The sequence below is a fragment of the Puntigrus tetrazona genome, chromosome 9 (assembly GCF_018831695.1).
Source record: "Puntigrus tetrazona isolate hp1 chromosome 9, ASM1883169v1, whole genome shotgun sequence".
NCBI classification, from domain to species: Eukaryota; Metazoa; Chordata; class Actinopteri; order Cypriniformes; family Cyprinidae; genus Puntigrus; species Puntigrus tetrazona.
Window position 1 is genome coordinate 17,731,898 of NC_056707.1, and position 20,738 is coordinate 17,752,635.

At 38.7% G+C, this 20,738-nt stretch overlaps 1 protein-coding gene and 1 long non-coding RNA gene across 8 annotated transcripts in view; one reads left to right on the forward strand and one right to left on the reverse strand.

Annotated features, from left to right (window-relative positions):
* Nucleotides 1-1,305: 1,305 nt before the first annotated feature.
* On the reverse strand, nucleotides 1,306-4,022 carry LOC122352098. 2 transcript variants are annotated; one of them, XR_006251849.1, is made up of 4 exons: nucleotides 3,930-4,022; nucleotides 2,587-2,870; nucleotides 1,531-1,628; nucleotides 1,306-1,436 (listed from the first exon to the last, which is right to left on the reverse strand). It is a non-coding gene; the product is annotated as an uncharacterized LOC122352098 (long non-coding RNA). The 2 variants fall into 2 exon arrangements; XR_006251848.1 differs by having other exon boundaries at nucleotides 1,306-1,628.
* Nucleotides 4,023-4,108: 86 nt separating this feature from the next.
* The window catches only part of lrp1bb (low density lipoprotein receptor-related protein 1Bb), a 228,239-nt gene continuing 211,609 nt past the window's right edge, over nucleotides 4,109-20,738 (forward strand). For all 6 annotated transcript variants that reach the window (XR_006251816.1, XM_043249358.1, XM_043249353.1 and 3 more), the window contains exon 1: nucleotides 4,109-4,367. Coding sequence is in view for 4 of the 6 variants with exons in the window: in XM_043249353.1 (XP_043105288.1) it covers nucleotides 4,274-4,367 (94 nt within the window). In the remaining 2 variants the exon portion in view is untranslated. The remainder of the gene's footprint in view (nucleotides 4,368-20,738) is intronic.

The window sequence follows — 20,738 nt, forward strand, 5'->3', positions numbered from 1 at the left end:
CCGCAAATGTGTGTGTGCCAAAATTCACAGAGGGTCCTGATTAAACATGGGTGTGATGTCAGTGGGGCACTGAGGTGTCATGTTCACACATGTGCCAGTGGGCCTGTGGAACTTCAGAAGGACCAGGAGGTTCACAGTGAGCATCACAGCTATTGACAGGGCCGAAACCCTCCACGACGTCGCTAGAATAATTATTAGTACGAGGGCTTTGCATTTTTGCATTCGCCATTCTCTCTGTGTTCCTGTCTTGCTAATTAAGGTTAAAGGTGAGAAGACAGACCGAGAGAGTGCAAGGAATGGTGATGCAAATCCCAAAATGACAGAATATTCATTGACGCTATAAGCAGTGGCATGGAAAACGCAGATGACGTCATTTTATCTTGCAATATTGCTTCCTAGAAATTAGTATTTTATCATGACACACAAGAGTAGCTCTAGAACTAATAGTCAATTATACTCTTAAAGACGTTAGAAAGAAATCTGAATTAAAGCTTGTCAGCCATAAGATTAACCGTGTACTCTTAATTGTTGACAAAATAACTAAATGTACACTAATTTTCAGTGGGTTAGAGCTGCTCACCAATTTAAAATAATGCGATAATGCAATTTAAAATAACTGTTTCCACTTTAATATATATGAAAATGTAGTTTATTCCTGTGATTTTTTTTATTTATATATTCAGATGCTCCAGTTTTCAGTGTCACATGATTCGGAAATCATTTTAATGTAGTGATTTGCTGCAAAAAAACCTCATACAAACGTATTATCATCGATGTTAAAATACTTGCTTAATGTTTATGGAAACCATTATACTTTTTTATTATATATATATATATATATATATATATATATATATATATATATATATATATATATATATATATATATATATATATATATATACTCTTAAAACTGAGTTAACAGAGCAGAAATATTAATTAGTTATGTTGCACTGCAAAGATTGCCTAAATTCTCATCATTACTATGCTTAAGACCAGTTACAGCCGACAGTTTAGTTCTGTTGTAGTATGCCATACCAATTAGTGCATTTTTCAGATTTGTGTGTCAAAAGTATGCAACCTTCATAATGAAGCCAGAGCAACATTTTTAATGAGGTTTGAATCACTGACATGCAATTATTTAATTACAGATGGTAAGATTTTGATACCTTCTCTCCCTGGAGTCTTAACAATATAGCTGCTTGACACTGGACCTTGTTTAACTTGTAGAAACTGCAATCCTTTTAATTGCTGACCTTTAAGAAAGGGCTGAACATTTTGAGAAGAAGCTCAATTACTCCAAACTGGACCTCAAGCACTTTATTATGGCTCCAAAAACAAAAGGCACACAACTGAAGGCTTCACAGATAACAACAGCAACTCATTGTATGTGGGACTCCACTATGAGAAGTAATTGTTAGATCCAGTAAATGATGCTGAAAAATAACCAAAGATAGTGCAAGTAATGTATTTTAGGTTTGCTTAAAGGAATAGTTCACCCAAAATAAAAATTTGAAAAGATTCGCTCACCCTTTGGTTCGTTTGTGTGTTCATCGAAACAAAATTGGAGAAATTTAGCATTTCATCACTTGCTCACCAATGACTCCTCACGGGTGCCGTCAAAACAGCTAATAAAAATAAAAAAAAGTAAAAACATCACAACAATCCAAAAGTTGTCCACACAACTCTGAGAAAAGCTGCACAAATCCATCATTAAGACGTTTTAACTCCAAACCATTGCTTCCGGCTAAAATAGTATTCTATTGTTTTTTTTCCAGTGAAAAAGCCATCTAATTTGAATCAGGAGAAACATACGCAACTGAATATGGAAAAAGGAAAAAAGTCAATGAGAGTCGTGCAACATAAAAACAAGTAAGCTGTGAGAAGACATTGGGGAATGGACATTTTCATGGAAGAAACATGATGTGTTTTTTTAAATCAAAAGGTGTAGCAGGAATTTAAAATTATGATGAGATCAAACTGAACAAAAAATGGTATTGTGGTTCAATCCCAGTTGCTTTGCTTATCTTCCCAGCCTGCACTTGGCCATAAATAAAAAAATGGTGGCATTGCTAATTGCATTGTTTTTAAATTGATCTACGCTGTAGTTGTAACATTAATTGTGTTTTGTGCTGTTTTCCTTCTACAAAAATCAGACTAATTGTATTTGAGTTTTTAGTGTGTTGTGTGTGTGTGTGTGTGTGTGTGTGTGTTTGTCTTCATCTTGACTACAAGCTCTTCTTTAACCATGCATGAGATTCATAGAAAACATAAGATTCAGTAAATGTAAAACTTTTTTTACGTTCAGTCAATGCATTTGTTAAAGTAAATTATTATTCTAATTATTTTAAAGCCTGTTGCATTTTTTTTTTTTTTTTTAAAGGCAGTGCAACGCATCTTCATTTTTACACATATGACATGTTTACTTATTCGCCTTCACACGGTTGCATCAGGTTAGCAGCGGAGAAGGTAGTAAATTCAGTGTAAGCGAATATGAAAGGTTTTTGCCAAACACAGCTGTGACTATGCTCGAGAAAAAAATGAGCGGTGTTTATAAAGAAAGTTTCATCCTGAAAGCCTCCGTACCGCTTGTGCTTTGGAGGGGGTCACTGCTGCGCAGGCACAAGTGCTTTCCCTGGAGCGAGCCATTGGCTGTGAGTGTGTGGGCAGTCTATGGCAGACCTTGCATTCTGTGTACTGAAAACACAATCTTCAATAGATGTCTGCAGCATCTTCACATGTAGCCATGACCACTGGAGCACAAACAGACAGACACACTAAACACTTATCATTCAGAAAGTCACAGCATGTTGGGGTGTCTTCAAAGTAAGCCGTGTTCCACAGAGTGCATACAGTTTTCTCTGCTGTCTCTATGAGAAAGGTAATAAAAATGATTTTAAATCAGTGTTTAATGCGTATTTATTGAGTTAAAGTTATATAACGTAAAGTCAGATGGACAGTTTTGTTTTAATTAAACGCTGACAGTTTAATGGATGATCTAAAATGCTCCATTGGCAGATAAGACAAGGCGCTAACTAAATATTTCTTTTTGCTTTAGAGTGAATGTTCATCCCTAGAATCGACCACTTTGGGTCAGTTTGTGACTATCTTTTATCTACTATCAACATAGCGCCCGGATCCAGTGTAAAATTGAATTTGCCTTGGGCTGTTATTGCTTATTATAAGTCTACATGGAAAGCTTGTGTAAATATGTTAGTAGTGTTAAAGGGCATCCTTTTAATATGCAGTTTCACTGACCTTAACAATTTATGGTTTCTCTGAGCAATCATGCTTTTTTGTGAATGTAATGTAAATGTAATATATATATATATATATATATATATATATATATATATATATATATATATATATATATATATTCATAATAAAAAAATCCTATGAATGCCGCTTCTGAACCGCCTTTTGCAGTTTGATGACGGCATTTAACGCTCGGCAGCAGGGGGCGAAAAATAACAAAACTCCAATTAAACGCATACGACCAATTAAACCTGGACTAAAGCAAGCAGGTTTAGCGTTAGTGGGTTAATTGTAGTGGGATGCTCGAAAAACGTAAAAAAAAACCCTGATATTTTCAGCCAGGCGAAGCTCGTGAACGGAAATTGCGTTTGGTCGCTAAAGGTAACGCACATCGGCCGACAAAACAAACAGTGTTGTCATTCATGAGGCTATTTCGTATTTATATGACAGAAAACTTTGTACTTTGTTCAAAACGTATTCAAGTTAGTTTACCGTGCACGAATTTACTTTGCGCGAGGCGAAGCTCGACAAATTGCGCAGCGAAAATGATCGTAAGCAGACCCCCTTTAAAGTTACCGAACAACTCGCGCGTCGCTCGCCGCTGTCACGTTCCCCGAGCAACCCCCAACCTTTAGATTTGACGCTAAAACGAAATTCCCCATGTTACGTACCCCTGCTTTCCTTGCGCTACGTCAGGTGCCTGGAAACCGATCAAAGTCAAGCTCACAGTGCGTTATTGTCCCCATCTATCCGCACACCCTCCATCCCTCTCTCTCTCTCTCTCTCTCTCTCTCTCTCTCTCTCTCTCTCTTTCTCTCTCTCCGCTCACACTGTCGCCTGTGAGCTCATGTGTGCGCGCGCCTAGAAATCCATCTGAATGCGAGGAGTGAAGGAGGGTCGGTGCGCTCTGCAGACAAATTTCACTTGTCATTCCTGAATAACGGCGCTCTACCGGAGGGCTGGGATCGGACTTCAGTAAAAGAAGTGCGGTGGCCTTCGCCCTCACTCAGCAACGATGTCCGAATATATCCTCACCTTTCTCGTCATACTGGGATTCGGGGATATATTCTCAAATGTTCAGACACTGAGGGACGCTGATTCAGAGCAAGGTAAGGCAGACGCTGCAGCTCTACGATCAAACTTGAGCTCGCGGAGCGTCTTCTAATCTGTCAGCTCTTCTCGCCACGCGCCTGATGTCGCTACACGTTTTTGACGCGACGCGAGCATTTTTCCCCGAAGTGTTGCATTGAATTGAACTGATGTTGGAATGTTTCACTCGCGTGTTGTGTAGCCTAGTAGTCGATGGTGTAATTCAATTCCCTGAAGGTAGTGTCTACTGGTGTAGTGTACCGGTGGCGTGCTTGAACCAAAAGAGTACGAATAGAGCCGTCATAATCATATTGTGAATTTTCATACAGAAATATTAAGTATGTATGGGGATGATACAGAGTCACGATATACTGTGGAAATAAAACGAGTACGTAAGAATTTGATCGATAAAATGACTTTTTATATACATATTCGTTGTGTGTCTTAAACGTGAATTGGCTTATTTACTAATAAATGTAGGCTAAATTTAGCATTAAACTGTAAAATAACGATTGAATTGTTTTTAGTGTAAGTCGTCTTATAATTTGTACCGTATTTCCAGAATTCCTTGCATTAAGTCAGTTTGCTCTTATTTTTGTCATCGCGTATCCTTATTGGCGTTATGTATTATTTAGGAAGAGTTTATTGCGTTACTTTAGCGTCGTGTTGTTTCGTTTTTGAATGGATGTCAGTGCGCTGTGTGTTTTATTATTGGCCAATAGTTGCTGAAAAAGGCAATTTCGATCTAAACTCTAATGAAATCGTCACGTGACCTTCTGTTGGGCCATTTTTGTTATTTTCAGGAAAAAAACAACAATTATGAGCCATCCTGTAATGTTTGAAACATAGCCAGTGTGTTGTTACATCATTGATGTCTGGCAACTTCTAACCACTAGTTGTGAATGTTACAAGTTTCTTGAATACCACTATGTCTTTTTTTTTTTTTTTTTTTTTTTTACATGGCTTGCGTAACGTATGAGCTTTTGGCTGAAAAGTAGCATTTGTGAGTGACACTGTCAGAGAAATCTAAATCAATAAGGGCAGATATTTAATGAATCTTGATGCAGGGATCAATGAGTCTTGAACTAGTTGCAGGGGTTTTGTTCACTTGCTGCAAATCCCTGTTCACCGTCGGATTGAGATAAAGCAAAGATTGTCAGCTTGTAGCACAGACAAATCTGTCAAGATTGTTTTCCCCCAGTGCGCTCAATTCTAGACGCGGGATGAAAAAGAGACTCTGGTTTCAAGTATCATATCTGAATGCATACACAGTATAAAGTACAACTAGGCAGTTATTGCAAGGTTGTCTTTTATAACCAAAAACAGCATTTGTAAACAAAGAAGGTCTCTGCAGAATTTTGCAGCTCTGTTGCCTTTCGCTTAACAGAAAGGTTTATGGTTTAATAACAACAACAGGTAATAGTGCATCATAATTTGATCACTTATATAAAAATATATATATATATATTAACATCCATATTTTATGTAACTTGAGCCTTTGATGCATGACATTTAGTGTAGTTGACAGTTCTTTAAGATACATTTTAACCATTCAGGGTGTTTGTTACATATAAATCAACACAAATAATTTACCTTTGACCCTTAAACGTGACACTTTATATGTCATAGTACTCTTTTTTTACTTATGACAACATACATTTGGCATGGCTACAAATGTTGAAGCACCCAGCGCCCCTTGAATGTCTTCTTTTAATATCATCTATTGCAATGGACGAACGTTTGACTCACTTGTGATTGTTTTCTCCTGCGTTTTAATGAATACTTCATGCATCAAAAAGTTAAGTTAAAAATACCTCATAGCATGCGTCCGCTGGATCCGGTGTTCCTTCATCCAGGTGTGTACACAGAGAAAAAAAATGCCATTTTCAAAAGCTGCATATTCATCATATCAGATGAATGTAAATGTCACGCCGCCCTGCAAAGAGATTATCTGAATAGTGTTAGTCTGAGGCTCGTGTTCTTCTGCTAAGTGTTTGCGTTCATATCTTCATCGTACTGCATCCTAATTCTCAGCACTGCTCATTCACTTATCACATATTATAAAAATATAAGGTCAATTGCTGGGGAGTCATCAATGTGTCTTATATGCTCTCTTAGGATGCTTGATAAAATGTCTCTTTCCACAGTTGTTTAGTGAACCTTTAATCATTGTTTGCCATCTAATCCAGTGTATCGCAGGAAGAGTTTACAGCACCGGTGCAGGCAGATGGAAAGGCATCATTGAAAAGTAGTTTACTCAAACCACACTTCATTATATCAAACCCTCTTTTATCTTACCCGCGACTCTCGCTTTAGATATTTATCGGCTATTATAAACAGTTCAAGGTTGCTGGAAATGTTTCCCCCTTTAAGAGAGCATGCCCCAAAAAACAGGTTAAGCGCTATCCTTTCATAATGAAATCGGGAGGACGCCCCCAGAGCCTAATTAAATGAGATTATATCTAGGCATGCTGTGCTGGCTTATTGTCCAACTGTGATTTTTACCTGCTATTGGAGGAAAGTCAATAAAGGCACAAACAGTGATTGTTCAAATGACCTCAGTCATGCAAAGGCAATGCTGATTTGTTACACTACATAGGGAAAATGTTTTGGTGAAACTCAAGGAAAGGGCAGATATCGCTGCTCTGTTACGAAAGCTAGGGAGCTGCTCACGGAGGCAGTATTGTAGGACATGATCGTAGCATTTGAGATGTTGAGGCTGTTTTAAATGGTAAGCAACTTGCTTCTTTGACTAGTTTTCATTAAAGTTTTCAGAGCAGCGATTTCATTGCAGCTTCAAACGCTAAGGATAATTCAGTATAATTGGGACCTTTTTACACTCAACTAAATGGCAAAAAATATCCTAACTGACCTGAACTCACACCTGACAAACAAATAATGAAATCAAGCGAGTTTGTTGCTGCCTTTATAGAAAATTTAAAATCGATCACATTTCAGTGATGGTTTCGATGTGTTCTTAAAGGGATAGTTCACTCAAATATAAAAAATTCTGTCATTAATTACACATGTCTTTTCAAACCGGTGAGACTTGTGTTCATCTTTGGAACGCAAATTAAGATATTTTTGATGCATTCCGTGAGCTCTACGATCAAATCCAGATACGCAGTAAGGATGTCACAAAAAAAAAGCAACAGCAACAGACATCTTCATCGGATTTTGTTGGATCTGTGTGTTACCCCCTCTGCATCTGTTTCCATTGGTCAGTGTTTGTTGGGTTGTAGAGTGTCTGTGAAGTCCGTACTGTAATGAGGTGATTATTGACATTATTGGCCTCTGTTGGTTAAGTATGAATTAGGTTTGAAAACAGGGTTATGGTTGCATACCACTTCCATCCCACTAAAAGACTGACGTTCTCGGGTTGGCCTGCATTTATTTTCATAGGTGGTTTCGTCAATGTCTGGAAAGTTTTACTTCAAAAACTGTGTTATTTTATATATACAGCTGCCACATGGAACTCATTTACAGGCTTTTTTGTATATAAACCCATGCCTCAGCTTCAGGTGTTTCCTCTTTCCCAACCAAGGAATTGGTCCAGTGGTCTCAGTATAACAGCCCCTGCTTTGTAGATGACCTTACAATTATCCATGTGATACTCTATAAAATGGGAAGCAATAATGCATGTTAATCCCGAGCTAAAGCACTTGCTGAAAAGGGGTTTAAAATGACAAGGGAGATGACAAAGCAAAGCACTTGGGTTCTGGTAAGAGCAGTAGCCCGGCTTCTGGAGGTGATTCATCTAGCACCTGTGTGGCAGGCTTCATTGTTTTTGTTGGCATTCTATTGCACGCCCCATTTGATCCGATTGAAGTTCAGTTGAAGTTGGCCACACATTCAGCTGAGTCATTAAGTGTTCTGACCTTTGACGGATCGAGTGGTTGTGGCTGAGCATTGCTGTTGGAGCTAATCCTGCAACACACAGGTAATCTGCTGGCCTATGACATCATGTACATCTGTATTTTATGTTGACATGCTGGAACTAGCTCTGTGCAAGCTAATGGAGGAGGTCAAGATGTTTTATTGTACCACATGGTTTTCCATCCTGTCTGCAGGGTCCAAAATGAACTTTTTGCCTCCCTTGCCAATTTGAACAGAGAATTTTCCAGGCTTAAATATATCTTACATTAAACTGTTTTGCTTTATATATATATATATATATATATATATATATATATATATATATATATATATATATATATATATGAAAAGTTCAGATGCGAATGCCTATAAGTCTGACTACCATGTATAGGATTCTATGTACACGTGTTTTTGAATGGATTGAGGCTGGGATTTAACGCATTCAAAGTGAAAGTACTTTATAAACATATGCGACGTGTAAATGTTTTTTTTGTCAGTCCTGTGATGGACTAGCCATCCATTGTGTTTACCTGCATAGTTTACACGAAAATGAAAACTGACATCATAAATATTCCATCGTGTCATTCCAAACCTGTATGAATTTCTTTTAGTTCTGTGGAACACTGAAGACACACAAAAAAGAAAGTTACTGATACACTGTGAGGATTAGAAAATTATTAAACAATTTTGCCATTTATGATGTTTCGGTTCTACATATCTATCAGAACTATTCAGTTCGACTATCTATTGGCTACAAAAAAAATGTTATTTAACCACTGAAGCTAATTTAAACTCTGAGTATTAAGTTTTGAGCCTGTGTCTTAGTAATCAGAAACAAGTGAAGAAATCAATGAGTACTTGAAATGCATTCACGTCACAGTTGGCCACTGCTTGAGCAAAGTATTTTGGATGCTATTAATAGCACAGTCAGGAGGGTGCATATGTTGTTAGTTTGTGGATTTATGCACCCGTTTTAATTGGATCTGGATGTTTTTGCACTATTTATATATATATATTACAACAAGCTGTCAGCTGATAGATCTGGTAAAACACATGGTGGCCTGTTATCGTAGGCGAGTGCTTGGTGAGTTACTTTCGTGCTGGGGAAGAGACCTATGTGCGTGTGTTTGTGCATTCTCACTGTTGAGTTAATTATTCAGAGGTTTAGGATGAAGCTTTTTGTGAAATGTGCAGCATAAGTAATGTGATTAATGAAGCAGTGGATCTTCTTCTCTATTCTTTTTTTTCATCCTGTATCCTTTTCTCTTTCCACATTTTGTCTTTAGTGGAGAAGTACCAGTCATTGAAAAACATAATAGAACACACGGAAAGGATTCAATTTGAATACACCAAATCAGAAACAATGAATTATGGGTAATAAATACATTTTTAGTCTTTTTATGTCTGAAAGACTGAAAAGTTAGCAAATTTTGCAATTGTGAAAAACAGATGAATTTGTATGCCTTAAATGCCTTAAGTAAAAAACATGTTTTTCAAAACCAGATATTTGCTACATAAAATTTGACATTTTTATGCAAAAATATGTCACAAAGCAACAGGTTTAGAAATAAAAGTAAGAAAAAATAATAATTTGGCTTAAATGATTTGCATGGTTGTAACAAACAGTCCAAAATGTGCTTCTCAGAGGTCTGGTCTGAGTATTTGGTTTCAGGACTGCTGAGCGGTCCGTTTGTGATATTGTGAACCATATAGAGGTAATGATGACATACTGAGAAGGAGATGAGACGCTTATTTTATTTCTGTGGAGATAACAATGAGGATCATATTATATATAAACTACTCAGAGACTCTCAGAGGTCTTCAGTGCTCTGCACAAATGAAGGCTCGAGGGTTTAGCTGGACCACCTTGTAATGCTGCATGAAAGTCATGAAATTACATTAGAAATATAATACTTTTGTGTAAATGGATGTAGCCTGAACCTTTAAGTAGATTAAAAAAGTATTTTAATTAATGTTTTTTTATTTATAATTAATCAAACATGACCGAACTTGCTGAAATGTACCTCTAAATATGTGTATTAATTTCAAATAATACAGTAGGATTCAAAATTTAGGGCCTTTTATGAAGCAAGGACATTAAATTTATTTAGAGTAAAACTGTAAAAAAGGCAGTTATATTGATAAATGAATGCTTTTGAACTTTCTTTTCATTCAAGAATATTGAAAAAAGAACACACAATGGTTTGCATGTGACCTTGAAGACTGGACTAATGGCTTTACAGCAGGAATAAATGACATTTTAAAATATATTACATTATAAATTATTTACATTGTAATAATATTTCACAATATTACTATTTTTACTGTACTTTTCATCAAATAAATGCAGCCTTGGTGAGCTTACAAAATTTCTTCAAGAGTAGCTATTACTATTATAATTTTACTTTTGTTTATCCTATATGTCAATATATAGTTTTAATCTTCTGGAATGTATTCTTTTTTTGAGTGATGAAGACACAGCTAAAACTAAACCAAAAACAAATTTTCTGTTGTTAGTTGCTTTTGATAAAAGCATCTGCTACATGCATGAATAGTAATGTGAAAAAGGCCTGAGACTGTGTGAATATTAAAAAACTGGGTCCTTTTTTTGGTATACTTAGAAGGAGTTGGCTTTCATTCTGTTAAAGAGGACTCAGCACCCTTAGTGGCATAAGGGTTTAGACAGGTTAAAACTACTGCTAGACTCAGAGCGATATATGCAGACAGTGCTGCAGACCAGGGCTGCAGAGATTCAACAGTCTGTGAGACAGTTTTATCCTGGGGCTAAAGTATGCCTATCAGTCTGACAGCCAGAACAAGTAGTTGGGTACCCTCATGAGTTGCCTCATAGTTACAGTAGTTTTGGTACACTGTTGAATCTTTAAAAAGCATCATAATAACACATCATGACTCATGACTGAAGCATGAACTAAGACCAATGGCTCTTTCAGCCTATGTGACTGACTCTGGTTTTCAATGTCATACCACATAAATAAAAACTTGTTTTTGGGCAGGTTTCTGTAGGTGCCCTGTGGATATTAGTGGTTCACTCACTTGACATATGGCAAACAAGGCCATACACCTGCGGAGAGAGTGAGAGAGAAACAGAGCCCAACCCATGGCAAGAGGAGCGTCTGAGTGAATGTCTCTTCCAAACTCTCCTACATCATGCCTGCTGCTGTGGCAGTGATTTAGGACCGCCAAACCAGATTAAAAGGCAACTGTCCCAGCTGCCACCTGGCATGCAGCTATAGGGCTGAGAGGCTGATGCTGGAATGTTTTAAAAACCCGTAGAGGAGCCTAATTCATCATCTGTGCCTCTTTCAGGAGAAAGGCATTCAAAAGGATTTAACATGGTTTGATTTCATTTGAAATGCTTTTATCTTAATGTACTTTGATAGAACAAATTATTTGATTTCAGTTAATTACCACCAACTTTGGTTTGTAACCCCACTTGGTGGGGCTCATGCGGTGATCTACTCTCTATGCGTTCTCTTTGTATTTTGTAATACAATATCGGGCATTCATTTGAGGACCCTGTGTTTAAATCCTGTACATTTTCTCAATTTTTTACTTTATTTTATTTATTAGCTTTTTCAAAATAATTGTGATTAACAGAGGAATTTCTACTTGAAACTGTATAAAATGTATTTGTATTAATTGTTCAATTTTAATTAATAATTATATTCTAATTAAATTGGGTACAAATATCGGACAAATACTTCCAGATCCAAGGCAGCTGCAAATGTGGGCATGCCCTGTTGCAGTTTGTTTGGGTCTAGTTAAAAGAATAGTTTTCTCAAAGATGGAAATTTACTCGCCCTCAGGCAATCCAAAATGTAGATGCATTTTTTGTTTTCATTCATCTGAACTGATTTGCAGAAATTTAGCAATATATCACTTGTTTACCATTGAATCCTCTGGAGTGAATCTATTGGTGTGCAAGTTCTGTAATACTAAATTTATCCATATTTATTCCAATTATATAAACAAACTCATCACGGATGACATGAAGGTGAGTAAATTTTCAGTAAATTTAAATTCTTTGGTGAACAGTTCCTTTAAAATGAATGTGTACCCATCCAAATCCAAATCTACTGAAAATGTTCATGTTTATAACCATAAAATGGTTTATTAAACTATAAAAATGCAAACTTATCAAAAAAATCTGTATAATCTATATGACCTCACTAATCAGGCAGTTACATTAACCCACTTAACTGTTGTGACCCATCCCTTATTTTAAATGCATTATGTGTTAATGGTATGCAATTTAATGCATGTTGTTTGGTTCTGAAGTTAACGGCATCTCCTATCCGATTGTTTAGGTTCACCACCTGCTCTGGTCTGTCACAGCTGACTTCTCTCTGTTTCTGGCTCTTTTTGTTCTAATTAGATACATGCCTGCTTGTTTTTGTTTCTTTTCTTTCTGTGCTGGAGAAGTGCATTCACCCTCTCTGCATCTCTGATGCGCCTCAGCGCTCTGTGAAAGCACAGGAGATAAAGCACTCAGCCTCCCAATCCCTGGCTGTCTTTCACTTCCAGTGCTCGCTGCTGGATAAATAACAGTCATCTGAAATGTTCTTCAGTACTCAGTCTTATAACGTACGAAGCAGAATGGAGGGAAAGCTCAAAGAGAAGATGAAAAGCACCAAGCTTCTATAGTTTATGTTTAGCAGTTTCTAGTAAGTGAACATGACAGAGTATTTTTGAGGCATTTTTGAGGTTTTGGATTCAGTGAAGTCTTGCAGATTTTCGAACTTGTACAGTTGTGAAAGCAGTTAGGTAAAGTATTCAAAAGTCAGGTGCCATCTTGATTTTGACCTTTTTGAGAGAGGTGACGATTCATCTAACACTATAAGGGCTTGTATGAATTTATTCTATAAAATAAGTATTTTTTCAGAGTTATCATTTCATTGATATTGTAAAGTTATCATGTTTCTTTCTTATTTCATCTGTCTGTACTGTTTTAGTAAATTTACACTAAATATACAAAGAATATTTTTAGTTTCTCTTCAGAACTCGAGCTGCATCAAAGAATGCTATAGGGAACAGCTTCAGCATCAGTGCTCTGAATACGTGTACAATCTGTCCAATGGAATGGCAGGATGTCATAGGCGGGGAATGTCATCAGCCAGAAGGCTTTAAAAGAACATGGAATGCAACCGGCTTCAGCTTTCTGTCATTCAGCAAATAGCTCCGTGTGTATCCGCTCTTGGGATTGTACCAGGAGCTGGAACATTTAGAGGAGATAGAGACTGAGCCTTGTCCCCACGTCTGACTATTATGGGAATGTCAACTATCTTTAAAGGCTCTGACCTTGCCCTCCAAGCTGCTGTGAACAACTTCAGCGCTGGTGGGCAAAGGGTACCCGGCGGCAAGTCAGACTTGCGTGTGTCTGCAAACCATGACGGTGTTACAGGTGTACCAAACTGACCTGCTGAAGGAGCTGGATGAGTGGGAGCATATTAGCAGTGATGAAATGACCAAGCTCCAGAGAACCACTGCCATCAAAGAGACAGCTTACGCCACCGGGCAGTGTATGGTAGCCATGGTGGTGGTGGAGAGGCTTCTTTGGATGACTCTTTCAAAGAGAATGATGAAGTTTGTTGCATGGGCCTCAGGGTCTATTCGGCAAAACCGTCAATACAGTCTTTGAAAGACACCAGAAAGGGTGCAAACGATTGGTGGCATTTCAGCAGTTTCTCCCTCTTCACTCTCCAACACAGTACTCCATGAGTACCCACTTCTCACAACCAGGAGGCACAGAAGCAGAGTGTTGCCACCTGAGTTCCTTCAAGTCAGGACTGGGGATGCCAGCGGCGCTCTGCTTAGGGGCCGGTCTGAGGTCTGTAATTTAGACTAAGAGGGCTCTGTCAAAATAGAAGTCCTGATGGTCCTGCCTCAGGATTTCAAAGGGCAGATCCCTCCGGAGGACAGTGGCTCACACCACATAACACAGTGCCCATCTTCCCTCAGTTCCCTCAGTAGGCCAACACTGCCATATTTGTGGGGCGCAGGTGTCTACAGCAAGCCCCACTCTCAGATTTCCCTGCCTGGAGATGTAGTGGGAGAAAAAGGTGCACCACCAGAGAATGGGGCTCTTTAGTTCGTTCACCCACTGCTGTTGCACCACTTCAGGGCACCGAGGTGTCCTGAAAACTGTGGAAAGGGGCTACAAAATCCACTTTCGGATTGCCCCCATCTCGATTCTCAGGGCATTTGTCCTCACTGGTGTACCCCGAGGTGGTTCCTAGGATTTGCTTTTGGGGGGCGAAGCTTACCAATATTGAGTTTTTCCCTACGGGTCATCCGCATACTCACTTACATCAACGACTGGCTAATACTAGCACAGTCGGATGTGGAGGAAATCTTGGTTCCTTTCTTATGGCCCTGTGCTGGGAGCTCCTTGTCGGCACATAACGCTATTGATAGATGCTTCCATTTCTGATTGGGGAACAGTCATGTGTGGCCGCTCAGCCCATGGCCTGTGGAGTGGATCGCCATCTCACGAGGCACATCAACTCCCTTTTTCAAGCACTGAAACACTTCCTCCCAGACCTAAGAGGTCGCACTGAAAAAAAAATGGTGCTCTCTTATATTAACCACCATCAAGTTTTGTGTTTGTGTCCCTTATACAAGCGGGTGCTCTAGATCCTTGTGTGGGCCCGGGACAGACTGCTCTCGCTGAGAGCCGTCTACATTTCTAGGCATCTCAAAGTGGGTACAGATATTGTGTCAAGGCAGTGGTTAAGGGGAATGGTTGCTTCACCCCGAGGTGATGGAGAACATCTGGAAAGTGTTTTATCCGGAATCAGTGGACCTCTTCTGTACTTGAGAGAATGCATAATGTCCTCTCTGGTTCTCTCTAATTCATCCAACTCCACTGAGGATGGGCGCCTTATGGATGTTCAGATGTGGCCGAGGCTGCATCTGTATGCCTTTCACCTGATCGCCCCTGAGTGTTCTAGAGAGAGTGTGTTGGGATGCAGTCAGTCTACTACTTGTAGCACTGTTCTGGCCAGGCCAAGTATTGTTCTCGGACCTGATTTCCTTCCTAGACAGCTCTCTGTGGGAGATTCTCATCAGGAGGGATCTCCTCTCATCGTGCACTCTTGCCCGGAGTTATGGAAGCTGTGTGTGTGGCCCCTCTGAGCTAATTTCAGCCTACCTTCCCCTCTTGGTGGACAGTAGGTGGGCAAACAATCCCTGGTGACATGTTTGCTCTGCGGTACATTGAGGCTGAGGCCTCCAGTACGCTCTTGTGTCACAACGTGGGATTTGGCTGTGGCTCTCCGTGGGCCACCAGTGAAGAAATTTGAGATTGTCATCTGACTAATAAAATCACTCTTTTTTCTGGCATTATCCTCTCTCAAGAGAGTAGGACACCTTCAGGCCCTCTTAGTTGCCCATTCACATTTGGACTTTGTGTCCAGCATGGCCCAAGCTTTTCTGTACCCCCGAGCGGGTTAAATTCTGAATGTCCCTGTGCATCACAGACACTAGGCAGGGATTTGCAAGTCTGGTGGCATGGGCATTTCATTCCCCATAGTGTTCTTTGATGCAGCTTGAGTTCCTGAAGAGGAACGTCTCCAGGTTATGTATGTATCTCGAGGCCATACTTTCAGCATCCCTGCCACTACTTGCTTCATGTCTAGAAGTTGAAGCCTATGATGTCCCACCCTTCCATTGGAAAAATGGCACACATTTTCAGAGCCGTCACAGTCAATGCGTTCCCCATAGTGCTCTTCATCGCAACATTCCTTGAGTAACCATGGTTACATACGTAATCTGTAAACATTAAAAGAAAATTACACTTCATTAATCAAAAATAGTTGACTCTAAAAATTTTAATACTGCCATTTTTATACTGTTTTAAACCTGTATAAACACAAAACAGAATATTTTGAATAATATGAGAAGCCAAAATACTAAGAGCAAAATACTATTCATAAATAATTGCTATGCACAATACAGAATTCTATGCAAGATTTTACATTTTTTGTTAAACAATTTCTTTAATTCCAGACTCCCTATTCTCTCCATATATCTTTTTGGGCTAACTGTAACTGTTTACCAGGTCTGTTTTGGTAAAACCAATGAAAACATCCAAATGGATGTGAGCAGCGATTGCAGCATTTCAGCCGAGTTGATTCTAGCAATTTTCTGTATGCCTGTTGATACATCATAAGTCACCTGTTATGTTTCCCCCACTGTAATTAGGGAACAGAAAAACAGAGAGTTTAATACATCCAGCCGGTCGTTTCACACTGAGCCTTGGCGGCTATGCCACAATGTGAAAATGGCCTTTCTTTATGTCGCTTTTTCATTCCACTGGGATTCCTGCTTTTGGCATCAGTGCTTGTCACTTGCTATTTATCTCCCCTAAAGGCAATTAATTTCTTTGAAACAAAGAAGTCAAAGCCCTCTGGCTTAACAAGCCAACACAGGTGAAGGAAACCAACTTAGCAAAAATGCTTCAGCGGGGCAGCTTGTGGTTGCACTTGGTTTCTAAGGAAACAAAAACTCTTCAGCAGGGGATTAATTATTATCAAGTAGCCCTTAAAATGAATTGTAATGTCTGAATTTAATTTTGAGGTTGATTAGTAAATGCAGTCTATTGGAAACAACAGATTGCCCTGAAAAAAAATGCCTGGTGGGTCATTTGTTGGCATTCCATTTGAAAAACCATTTTGTAGTGCAACTCTTTCAAAATGGGTTGTTATGGGTGCTGCATACAGATTATGTTACATTTTAGGTTTTGATCATTTAGCAAATCGTTTTGGGAGTTTGAATGGGTTTAAAATCAACTGTTTTGTGAAAAACGTGATGTATTGACCACAAATATCAGATTGTATTCATTAAAGATGACTGTCCCTTTTTGTAATGCCTAAAAGCCTAAAGGGACTAGCAGAATCAGAGATTATGATCTGAGAGAAGCTCAAGATAAGCAGGCATCTCAACATGCCAGTTTCAGAAATGATTTGCCTTGGATGGAGGAACGTGGATAATGCTGTCATGCTCCCCGCTGATTGACAGGACAGGAGGGACCTGAACTTCATCAAATGAAGTGTGCCGCAGCGGCTGGAGTCTGTGCGGTGTTGAAGTCATGGGTCGACTGCTGTTTTTGATTGCTCAGCTGTCATGCTGACTTGTCTGACACCGGGTGGAGAGGTCAGGCTTTGACTTTTCCTCACTACGTGATCTGGATCCAAGAGTTAGAGCCCTTTTTTTAGCTGGTTAACAATGAGTTTGTTGGTGTATCTGGACAGACACGTTTAAGAAAAACAAATGAGTACAGGCTGCATGGAGGGATTTTGAGGGATGTGTAAGTTCTATTTCTTTGTGTATGCTCTATTCCACTACTATTTTCCAATTTCTTATTAAACTCAATTTAGTTTTTTCTTTTAATATTTAATATAGGGTCATGATTGTGCGTTCCGAAGCAAAAGCAACACTTTGAAAAACACCAAGAGTCAGATAAAAAATCATTTTAAGCTCGCAGAAATAGAAAAGACCTTTATTGTCCAATCTTGTTAAACATTGTCATTTGATATACATGAAATCTTATCAAATTAAAGACTCAAAGCTTATATGAAAGTGAGACTTGCTTTCTGAATCATCCTAGGAAAAAATCATTTTTTTATTGAGTTTCACAGTCTGTCAAAGGTTGTTTTTAGTTGTTAGTTTTGTGGATCTTAACTACTAAACCATTGAAGCACTAAGAAAAGTGTGATCCATTTTAACCTCACACGGATATGTATGCTTGTGTGTATAATATAAATCATATATATATATACACACAAAAGAGGGGTTTTACATTTTTAAAAGAAAAAAATATATTATAAAAAAAGAATAGTTCTTAAAAGAATAGTTTAGCAGTTCAGCAATAACATGTATCACAAAAAAGCAAATGCAAAATTGTTTAAACAAAACACATTTGTTGAGTTTTACTTTCTCTAGTGTTTATTTCTGTTCGAAACTGCAGTGGTATGTACTTCTTGGTACGTATTTCATGTCTCACTAAAAAGTGCACCAAGGTACATTTTTATGTCTAAGCAAATAATATCATATGACCGGTTTTTCCTTTTGAGATTCTAAGCATCAAGGACATTGAAAGTATGAGTAATTTGGTGATTTTAAAGAAATCCTACTATTTTTTACTAGAATGAACCTTTGCTTAGAGTGTTTAGAGTGCATTATTCAGTTCTAGCTTCTTTACATAAAACACCTGCAGCATAGAAACATGTTTGAATCGGCCATTTTGATTGCCTGTAATTGAATGCAGCATTAGTGCACCATCATTTTTCTGAAGGTCTACTTGTTTTGTCTCCTGCCAAGGAGCCTAATGCATCCTGCCGGGATGTTTTCCTGTTCAAAAGGGATCTTGCAGCGTAGGGAAAAAATATTTTTTCCCTGTGAATATGCTGTTGTCCGTGGTAAATGTCCGTCTCGGAGAAGTGTACTGAAGTGGATAATTTGCAGTAACTGTCAAAGCGCAGTCTCACTGTGGATACTCTTAAGATCTCACAAGCTAAGGGCCAAGAAACAATCCTCTCCTTTTTTAGGATGCGGTTTGTCGAGCAGTAGCACTGTTGAAGTTTACTTTTTGAGAACAGGAACTTCTCTCTTTCTGAGATGTTCCACTTAAACAGTCTTTCAAGTGGCTCGTGTGACATTCAAAGCCAGTCTCTCTCCTTTCCCACCGGATCGCCCTAAACAGGCCTTGTCACAATAGCTTGTCACTAGGTGCCAAAATCTGACTGAATGATTTAGCACATCCTGCCTGTCAGGTCCATTATATCTAATAGAGAAGCTGATGCATAGATTCCGTCTGACAGTGTGGCTGTAATCAAAATGCCTTTGTACGATTTGGGCACCTCTTTGCTCCTGGATACGGCAGCCAGCGGGTGCCCTGGGGGACCCTTTGCAGATAGCGCCGCAAAACATTAATTTTCAGATCTGCCGAACGCAAGCGGCGGCCCCCGGCATTGTTTCCCCCAGGAGCCCAGGCGCTTCATTATAAAAAAAAGGTCCTCTCTCACCATCCTCCACAGTATTTTGACCTAATGACTTTTCTGAAGATTCAGTGAGGGATTAAAGCTCATCCTTATTTCTCCCTTTCAGCAGACTTTCACAGCCCACGACTATTACATTTCTTTTGGCTGGCGAACAGCATCACTACCATTTGCTATGTTCCTCATTGATTAGACCTCTACGGCGGTGGCAACGCTTTTCGCAGGGGCTTAAGAAAATGAAAAGAACATGTAATCCTTTCTGGTTTTAGTGTCTGAACCGGCGCGGAATAAAAATGAACGGTATAGGCAGATTGCTAATAAACATTCGAGTAGCAGAAGCGATGTTTAACATGAGGATGCATTAATATGTATTAAGTGTGCTCGCAGTCAAATATTCTCTTATAAGAAAAATTTGTGATAGAATGTCATGGTATCATTAGTATTATTTGAATCATTTATCAAAGTGAATAACATATTGAGGTTGCTATTTGTTCAATGCTTGTTGAGTGTGAATGCCAGAACGGGGAGCCATTAATAAAATCCTGTCATATTGTTGCTACAAATGATTTGCAGTAGCGTAGTAGAGCGGGTTGGGGCGGGTGGGGAGGTAATTTTTGAGACATTGAGGAAAGGGAAGAATAATTGAAATCTGGAATGCGATATGAATAAGTTACCCTCGCTCTATATAACCATTACAACATGGTTCAGTGAATGTATTCACAACTGTAATACCCTTGCTAAGCCATGCGTGCTAACCTGCTGACAAGCCAAAAAAATCTCCTCGTAGTAGCTGTGATTGATACGGCCTGAATTGAGACGCCTTTACTGCTCATTAAGAACACGGAAGTATGAGGACGATTACATTAACTGACTGATAAAACAACAGCATGTGTTGCGTTTGTCCTGTAGGGGCTGTGAAAGTGAGATGATATCCTCGTGGCCATTGATTGGCTGATGTCATAGGAAGGATTTCATCTGGGGACCGCTAAATCTCTCAGGCACAGTGGAGGGTCAAATTACCAAGCCGACATGTAATAGTTCCCTTGGGTTGATTTAAATGTATTGCGTTGAATGGGTATATGTTACCGCGGCACAATGATGGCAAAAAAAAAACATGTTAAATTATCTCATTTGTTGATGATTGTTTATAAAAAAAATACAAGTTACGTTATAATTTATGATGTTTTTTGGTGGCCAGACTTACTCATTTGTTTTTACTGAAAGGTGACAACATGTAATTTTTGTCGGACCTCTCTGTCTATAAAACATTATTGTGTTGGAATTGTCTGCTTTAAATGCCAGCAGGCAGTGCTTTTACTCAGAAATTTCTTTAATGGATGATTTAAAAAATCTCTTACTATGGTTTTAATCAAATCTTTTAAACAGTTGTATGTAATGTTTGTTATGTTTATGTGACTTTATATGAAAATGGCCAAAGATTCTGGAATGGCAATACAAATAAATAAATAAATACATTTTGTGTTGGCAGTTGCATGC